This window comes from Aulonocara sp. 'chitande type north' Nkhata Bay, linkage group LG6, assembly GCF_057382095.1.
Source record: "Aulonocara sp. 'chitande type north' Nkhata Bay isolate Kocher_YH1m ecotype deep benthic linkage group LG6, A_spYH_male_GT1.1, whole genome shotgun sequence".
NCBI lineage: Eukaryota > Metazoa > Chordata > Actinopteri > Cichliformes > Cichlidae > Aulonocara > Aulonocara sp. 'chitande type north' Nkhata Bay.
The window spans coordinates 3,972,607-3,981,962 of record NC_141349.1 but is presented as its reverse complement, the minus strand read 5'-3'; the positions used below and the strand labels follow the sequence as shown (position 1 = coordinate 3,981,962).

The 9,356-nt window shown below is 40.3% G+C and overlaps 1 protein-coding gene across 1 annotated transcript; it reads left to right on the top strand.

Moving 5' to 3' along the window:
* Positions 1-3,876: 3,876 nt before the first annotated feature.
* Positions 3,877-8,649, top strand: acta1a (actin alpha 1, skeletal muscle a). Its single transcript, XM_086294651.1, has 7 exons — positions 3,877-4,036; positions 5,174-5,313; positions 5,516-5,840; positions 7,259-7,420; positions 7,572-7,763; positions 7,876-8,057; positions 8,169-8,649. The coding sequence occupies exons 2-7, from the start codon at positions 5,185-5,187 to the stop codon at positions 8,310-8,312; spliced, it is 1,134 nt and encodes a 377-aa protein (XP_086150777.1). The 5' UTR covers positions 3,877-4,036; positions 5,174-5,184; the 3' UTR covers positions 8,313-8,649.
* Positions 8,650-9,356: the final 707 nt, after the last annotated feature.

The window sequence follows — 9,356 nt, the reverse complement described above, 5'->3', positions numbered from 1 at the left end:
CTTTTCTGCATGGTTTCACTCTCCTACTATTCCTCAAAGACGCACAGCTGTGACACATTTCACTGGCTTCTGTACATATTTGGAAAAAGAAGTGCTGCTGTAAAGAAAATAGTTGTTTGTTAACAGGAGAGACAAGAAATCCATATCGTGAAGCAAGACATGATTTCAGTTCTTTGCATCAAAGTTGTTTTGCTTTTAGAGAGAATGTATGACGGCTTTATTAACATTCACCACGTTTAGAACACATTTGTCTTATGACAATGAATCAAATTTGCTCTAATGTGTGTGTTTTGATTCTTAGTGGATACATACAAAAGACATGTTTGCATGCTGTAAGTTTGCACCTCCTTTTTCTAAGGAAGCCGTCATTTATAAGGACACTCGTGCAGAGTACAGAGAGATCCTCCTGAATGCAGCCATGTTTAGTGTGACATACCAAGTAAGATCAGGGTAGGACAACCTACCACAAACAACTTAAATAACCTTCCAAGTAAGAAAACAATATGACAACAGTTCCACAAAAGTAAAGCTTTCACTTCCTGCCTCTTTTTGTTTTTGTTTGTTTTTTTACTTAAAAAGTGACACAGACCTGAGCCTCTGAGATACTGGCTCGACAAGCTGCCCTGTACTCATCAGGGCTTCCTCCTGTTGGGCGACAAAGAGCAGATGTTTGTTATAAATAGATCTGAGCTCCTCTAGCTGGTTGACTGCCACGCTGACAGAGATCCTCCGCAGTGATCCACTTTCACGGCTACACAGGCTACAGGCAGCTTTCAGGATCCAGCGCTGCTAAATATAGTCACAGTAGATTAGATTGGCGCTAGAGCTGTACATAACTGTCAATTTAGTTTGTATGACTCTAATCTTTCCAATGTTATAGGTAATTTACTTTTTATATTTTCAAATGGAGAATGATAATCCCAGAAGAATTTACAAATGACTTCATTTTATTATGGATTTCAAATGGTTGATAAAAGAAAAATGTATTTATTATTGTAAGAGAAGAAAACAGGCACTATATGTTTAAGGCTTAAAAAAGGAAGATGGTAAATTCAATTCAGTTTTATTTATACAGCACCAAATCACAACAACAGTCACCTCCAGGTGCTTCATACTGTAAGGTACATCCTACATACAATCATATGACTCCCGATGAGCAAGTATTTTGGCGACAGTGGGAAGGAAGAAACCTCCAGAAAGAGAAATGGGAAAAAATAGTATAAGAAAACTGAAAGAACAATGTAGTTACATTGTATTCTACTTTCAACTGCTGTAGATACTGGTTCCATTGGACATTTGCATATTTGAATATAAAAGGTTCAAACTGTATGTAGTATGAAACAGGGTGAACTATTCCCTCGCCACCAGCTGCTGTCTTGCACACATGCTGATGCGTCATTAACAATAATCTGTTCACCTTAATGATGCCTTTTCTACATTGTTCCCCTACATACATGTAAAAACTGAAGGATGTGCCCTAAATATGTTTTGGACTTTGCTTTTAAGGGTCAATGTTTGTCCCATCACTGGACACTATCAGCCTTAATATTTTTAAATAATCAGTGTTATGTCATATAACATTCAATCTGACTGCTGTTTTCTGGGAATGTACGTCTATGGAATAATTTCTCCTGAGTTTTCAGCTCCCAGCATTAAGTGTTTGTACTTCAGCTCCTTTCATTTTTTCAGATGACTTCCTTCTATGCATGTTATTTACCTGCTGTTTCTGATTTGATGTACCAACTTAAACATTTCAGTTGCAACTGTTCGCTTCAGCTGCTTTCAAGCCATTTGGTGCATCTTTGTGTCCTCATTTTTAATGTCAGCCATTACTGTAATAGCAGTAGTATTTGAAAATAAAGACATTTACAATATGCTTCATCAAAATTACTTTATTTTTTATGATTACTATATATTCTTATTTATCCCCTACAGTATGGGGTCAGCACTCATATTCTCATTTAATAGCTAATGTGATTCCCTTAATTTCAGTAAACGACTAAAGTAACACTTCGAATGATTTTAAAGGACTTTTCCACAAATCCAAGCAATTTTTTGGAGATTATGTATCTGAATTTCAGGAGCGGGACCACGCCTCCAAACACGCTCCTTCCAGTTATCATCTATACAGGTTCCCCCCAGTTCTGCAACTGTTCATTCTCGTTTACGTGCCCCACCCTCCCTCCCTCCTTGTTCTCAATTCTTTAACTTCTTCACTTCTATTTAGTACATGGGGATCTGCCCGGCCCGGGAGCCGTCGCCAGTCCCCTTCGAGGCCTTCCCCGAACCGCAGCTCAATTCATGTCCAAGCATCACCTTTACCTACTAAAATGCTGTCAATCCTAAAATGAGGACGTGGGCCCAGCTAGTGAAATGAATTTTTTGGTCTTTAGGTGTTCTACTTTCTGGTCTTATTAACTTGGTAAATGGTAAATGGCCTGTATTTATATAGCGCTTTTCTAGTCCCTAAGGACCCCAAAGCGCTTTACATATCCAGTCATCCACCCATTCACGCACACATTCACACACTGGTGATGGTAAGCTAAACTTGTTCAGTTTATCATCGGGCTCTTTTTAAGAAGTAGAAAGCAGTTGCTATCAGCTCTGTGGTTGTATTAACCATATTATATTTATTAAAGGCAAAACCATTGCTCCATATTTTGATAGCATCTCCTATAGAGGAGTGAAGGTTTCTCATAAAGTGTCAAGAGGCTGGTTTTGACCTTTTGCCTGCTGCTGAGGCAAGTCAGAAAATAACTTTCTCAAAGAATAGAACAATATTAACCGTATTAAAGAGAGGCATGTCTGTCTGAATATTGTCTGTAAGAGTGAAGGCATTTTAACACCAAATGTTTGAGTGACGTCGTCTTCACATTTGGACTCATGATTACAGTCTTGTGTCAAGTCATCGTCGATTTAAAAACTGGCCTCACTCCCATGAATCTTGACACCTCAGCGGAGCTCACTTAACAGTTGGATAAACACAGCCGGGACTATTGGCTCAGTTTTTGTCCCTCTGAGGATTTTTGTCTCAGTTTGCAGCTGTCCAGAGAGTTGGAGGTCCCGGCCTTTCTTGTTTTAAAAAGCAGAGCATGAATGTCTGCTGCTTGTACATAGAAGTTCAAACTGAAAAACACACCTCGGAACAAACTCGGACAAATCTCAGGCAAAAGCTGAAAATAAATCTCTAATCGTAATGACAATGATAAAGTTTTTTTTTCTAATATGAATTGCCCTGAGTTGTCCTGTTAAACTTTCATTTGGGAGCATCTCCAGAGGTAGAATGGGTCACCTGCTAATCCCCAGCTTCTGCAATCTGTGAAGTGTCCTCAGATGACATACTGAACCCCATATTGCCCCTGATGCGCTCATCAGTGTGTGCATGATAGCTAAAAAGTGCTTTAAGTGCTTAGAGTGGCGTGTGAATGGGTATCAGAGCATTATGTAAGTGTAAAAGTGCTGTGAGTGCTCAGTAAAAGTAGAAAGTATTACACTTCTCATTTAATGTGCTGTTTGTTTTCTGTTTTTTTGAACTGTCACTTTCGTTATGCCTTCACTTAAAAAAAAGTCATTCCTCGGTTAAAATACTAATGAGACATGAAACACTAAAAAATGAAAAGGCTTTGAAGTACTGAATGGTTTGTGTGCGTGTACTGTGCGTGTAAGTAGCAGCAGTTATTCTACAGGTGACGGTCGGTGCGTCGCTCTGGTCTAGCTCCATACACGGGCTCGTGCGCTCCGCGGCAGCCTCGCGGGGACTTCCTCTCCATATATGGCCCAGCTGGCCCGCGAGGCTCTACATGCATGCATGCGACGACCCTCGCGCGCGACCAAATATGGACGAAGGGCCAGTTGAATTCCTATCGAATACTCGGACATTCCAAACTACTGTCTGCTGAGGAGGAAAAAAGCTCTCCGGGTGGTATGGAGCAGAAGGCGTATATAAGGACCGTGGTGGTCGTAGCCTGTCACCCCAACACCAGCTGGAGCAAGCAGCCAACAAGGTTCCCTCAGTGACAGCCTGAGACACGCAGAGGTAAGCGGCTTGGAGGAGAGAGGTTCCCTGGTGGAGAGAGGGTTAATAATTGTAGCAGTAGTTAGGTGGAGTTACTGTTAATGGAGACTGCCTTCTTGCTAGGTTAAGTGAATGAGACAGATGGAGAATAATCTGGATTTAATGGTTAAGTGAAGGGAGCTGGCAGTGAACCACAGTCTGCTTAAGCTCAGCTTTTGTTGCGACAGGTAGTTAATGGAAAGACTGGGTTGTGTTCAAATGCTGTTAGAGATTTGTAACCCTTGTAACTTTAGCTTGGAATACAATGTGTATTTTAACATTTTATGATGAAAAGTGATAATAACAAATGCTGTAATGAAACTGACATGTCTATTCGTTTACTAATATTTATCATAATTAGTTACAAGTACGTTAGTTGACACTTATCAGCACATCAGTGCTTTTTGCTTTAGTTTCAGTGTTTACTAGTGAATAGAAAACACTGAATCCAGCAACAATACATATACTTTTTAAAGCAGCTTTTGAAGGATGATTCCTTTACAAGGGCACTATAATGCATATCAAGAAAAGACAACACCACATTTTGAAGTTTATGGGGAACATTTGAAGGCATCATTAAACTAATGGGGATTTAATAGCGTTTCTGTTTGCAGCTTAGTGACTTTGTGTCCTGGCAGGTTGTGTAAATTGTTATGACACAATCTAAACACTGGAGGCCTGAGAGAGGAGACGAGGAGAAGTTATAGTTATTAGCATGTGATTATTTATGAAACAGAACAGGGGAGTCAGTGGTAGTAAAGCACAGTGTCATACACTTTTTTGGTCATTTAGTTTATTGTAGTGTAATAATTTATGTTTATTATATAACGAAAGAAAGAAACCAAAACGTTATTACAATTAAAAAACTGCTTGGAAATAACATCAACCTAAAACTTTCAGATTAAAAACAGCAGGCTGTTGAGTTTTTAGTCAAAATTAAAAAAAGGCAACAAAACATACTCAACAAAGTGACACTAGTATTAGCGTTAAAATAATTTGTCTATTAAGAGAAAATTAAATGAATATCTAACATGCAACTGGTGCTTTGTTCAGTGTGTTAAGTGCTGCTGAGTAATCCTGCTGTACAGAAATTCATCACATTTGACTTTCCTCCTCCAGAATCCGCAGACATGTGTGACGACGATGAGACCACCGCCCTTGTGTGCGACAATGGCTCCGGCCTGGTGAAGGCTGGCTTTGCTGGAGATGATGCTCCCAGGGCTGTGTTCCCCTCTATTGTTGGTCGCCCCCGTCACCAGGTATGCAAGGGCAATACATTTCACAAAAAAAGGAAACTCATTCTTGCTTTTCTTTTTCTTACGTGCCTTGCAGTGTATCTTAGACCTAGTTCTTTACAGAGTAATTGCTGTTTGAAACTCTTGGACCCATATTACAACAAATTAAATACAGACATCAATAAATATACATTTCAGACCTAACTTGCTTTCCTCCCCTCCTCAGGGTGTGATGGTCGGTATGGGTCAGAAGGACTCCTATGTGGGTGATGAGGCCCAGAGCAAGAGGGGCATCCTGACTCTGAAATATCCCATTGAGCACGGCATCATCACCAACTGGGACGACATGGAGAAGATCTGGCACCACACCTTCTACAACGAGCTGCGCGTAGCTCCTGAGGAACACCCCACCCTGCTGACTGAGGCCCCCCTGAACCCCAAAGCCAACAGGGAGAAGATGACCCAGATCATGTTTGAGACCTTCAATGTCCCTGCCATGTATGTGGCCATCCAGGCTGTGCTGTCCCTTTATGCTTCCGGCCGTACCACTGGTGAGTCTGAGCTTCACAGAAATACAAGTTTCCTTGTCTTCAAGACAGTATTTCTTTCTCATTTAAAAAAAAACTTAAGGTCTATAATGTTTTGGAACAAAGCCACAGTTTTTTGTAGTTTTGCATCGCTACATCGCCACAGTGCATTGTAAATAAAACAATCAATATGTCATTGCAGTGCACACTTTTAGCTTTAATTCAAGAAGTTTTCCAAAGTTTGACATGAACACTGTTTATGCACAGTGCCCCATTTTCAGAGGTTCAACATTAATGACACAAACTAACATTAATTTAAGTATAAAGACACTTTTTATTACTTAATATTGCAACAACTATCTACCTGAAGTCCAGAACCTACGGACATCACCAAATGTTGTGCTTCCTCCCTTGAGTTCCTCTGCTAGACCTTTACTGCAGATGCTTTCAGTTGCTCCCTGTTTGGGTTTCTCTGCATTCAGTTTTGTATTTTATAACAGAAAAGCCTGCTCTGTTGAAATCAGGTGACTGAGTTGGCCATTGAAGAATATCTAATTTCTTTAGCTTAAGTAACTGTTGGCTTGCTTTTGCAGCGTGCTTTGAGTCATTATCCATTTGCTCTGTGTCTGTCTGACCAGCATTTAGCTGAATATGAGCAGCGATTATAGCCTTGTAAACTCCATCATTTATTCTGCTTCTTCTATCAGCAGTCATATCATCAATAAACACTAGTGGCCCCGGTTCCACTGGCAGCCATACATATCCATGCCACAACGCTGCCTCCACCATGCTTGGGATCATCATTAGTTTCCCTCCTATCATGCTGTCTCTATGACAGGTATATTTCAGTGGTATAATGGCTTTACTCACTTATATGAGGATCATATTTAAAATTAGATTAAAATTACACTGAAAAGCTATAAAATACAAATTCAACACTTTGAAATAGCTTCCGATGTTATGAATTCTTCATTTGTGCCAAGGGAGCAGGCCTCAACTTACCATGAAGCTGCTTGTCAGTCAAATTTCCTATTAAATCTGCATCTCTAAAAATTGGAGACTGTGTATAAAATGGCAGTAATACTTCAACAGTTCACAGAAAATCTTTGTAAAACCCCTTGAACTAAAGCTGAATGTCTGCACTTCAGTCCCAAATGAATTGCAGAATGTTTGTCCCAAACATTGTGGAATGCACTGTATTGTTGAAACAAATAAATGATTACTACGCTGCTTTTTTTCATTTTGTTTAGTTTCGGGTTGATTTTTGGGACAAAAAAGATACATAAAAAAACTGTCTTTTAAGCCTTCCAGTGAAAAAAACAAATGTGGACATTAGAAAGAAGCAGTGACTGTTAGCACTCTGCGCCTTTTCATGTGACTCATCACATGCGTCAGGTAGAAACCTGTCAGCTTCTCCATAACTCTTCTGTTTCTGCTCTCAGGTATCGTGCTGGACTCTGGTGACGGTGTGACCCACAATGTACCCATCTATGAGGGTTACGCTCTGCCTCATGCCATCATGCGTCTGGATCTGGCTGGTCGGGATCTCACAGACTACCTTATGAAGATCCTGACTGAGCGCGGCTACTCCTTTGTCACAACTGGTAAAATAGCACAAAATAAAACCAAAATGGTTAAAACTCAGGACATTACGTCCTTTCGCTCACTTGGATAAAATTATTTTATTCATCTTTCATTTATTTATTATTCTACTCTGCAGCAGCTTGAATTATGACCTTTGCCCTCTGTTTGTAGCTGAACGTGAGATTGTGCGTGACATCAAGGAGAAACTTTGTTACGTTGCTCTGGACTTTGAGAATGAGATGGCAACCGCAGCCTCCTCCTCCTCTTTGGAGAAAAGCTATGAACTGCCTGACGGTCAGGTCATCACCATTGGCAATGAGCGTTTCCGCTGCCCCGAGACCCTCTTCCAGCCCTCCTTTATCGGTGCGTAGCATCAACACTATTCATCTGAGACAGTGTAACAACTTTCCTTTGAAAGATCACATTGTGATTTCATTGTGTTTAACCTGAACCTCTCTGCTGTACATCTACACAGGTATGGAGTCTGCTGGTATCCATGAGACAGCTTACAACAGTATTATGAAGTGCGACATTGACATTCGTAAGGACCTCTATGCCAACAACGTGCTGTCTGGCGGGACCACCATGTACCCTGGTATCGCTGACCGCATGCAGAAGGAGATCACAGCTCTGGCTCCCAGCACCATGAAGATTAAGGTACAAAAGCAACACTGACTGGCACAAGATCACTCACCTTACATAATATGACAATGATATCTGAGGTGCAGCAGGCAATAAAATTTGTCTCATTTTCTTCTACTTGTGCAGATCATTGCTCCTCCTGAGCGTAAATACTCAGTCTGGATCGGCGGCTCCATCCTGGCCTCTCTATCCACCTTCCAGCAGATGTGGATCAGCAAGCAGGAATACGATGAGGCCGGCCCCAGCATCGTCCACCGCAAGTGCTTCTAAACATGATGCGTCCAAAGCATCAGGTTCAGGATCCAGAGCAGTAAGATGCTGCTGTCCTAGAACTGTGAAACTTCATCCTCTCATAGAGAGACCTTTGACTTCCACCAGTGAGGATCATGTCACATCTAACCTGTACATAAGTTATTTATTTTTTCTTTTATGTATGTCCTGTTTCAAATGTAAATGAAGATTGGTGTGCATATATGAGAGTTGGCTTCGAGGTATGACACACACCAGCTCGGACCAACTACATTTAAAAAAATCAAAGAAACAAGAACAAAAAGACCAAAAAAGAAACAACCCATCAAAGCAAATAAAAGCCAAAGATTTTTTCCAAGTGTGACTGTGTTGTCTGCTCATTCTGATTCAGAACATTTGTGGATGTTTGTTCATTTTATTTTACTGGTCTTTTGGATTTTTCCATTATATTCTGAACATTATGACTCTCACACAAGAGACTGCACATAAACTTTGTTTGAATAAAATCTGTAAACAATAATTTATTACCACATGTATCAACCCTAACCTAGTCTACAATTTACATACATGTATGCGGCAGCATACCAAAAAAAATTAAATAAATTTAAGTCATCCAGCTCCAAACACAGCAGTGAAACATCACTGATAGTAGTCTTTATGAGGTGTTTAAAGCCTTGAGACAAACACAGAGTTCAAGTTCAAGAGCTGAAATAAATCCAGTAGTTAACCAGGCTAAACAATACGCTGACTTTCTTCTCACCCCAAAACAAAGAGAATAAATATTGTCTTGGATACTGAGTGACATATTGTAGTTTCTACAAGGTGGTAAAATAGAATTACATTCCCAAGTTCCTATTTGTAAAAGCGAAAACCCAAACATCACTGGTTAGGCTGTGGTCCTGGCCCTACAAGAGACCATTTGTAAATAACCTTTTATTTAATTTATTTAGGGGTTTGTTGTTGTTATTGTTTTCTCCTCATATCTTGACTGCTCTGATGGAGACAGAACACGCATGCGCGGTCTGGTGGAAGCGTCTTAATGTAAAACCACATTTCATTTCATAT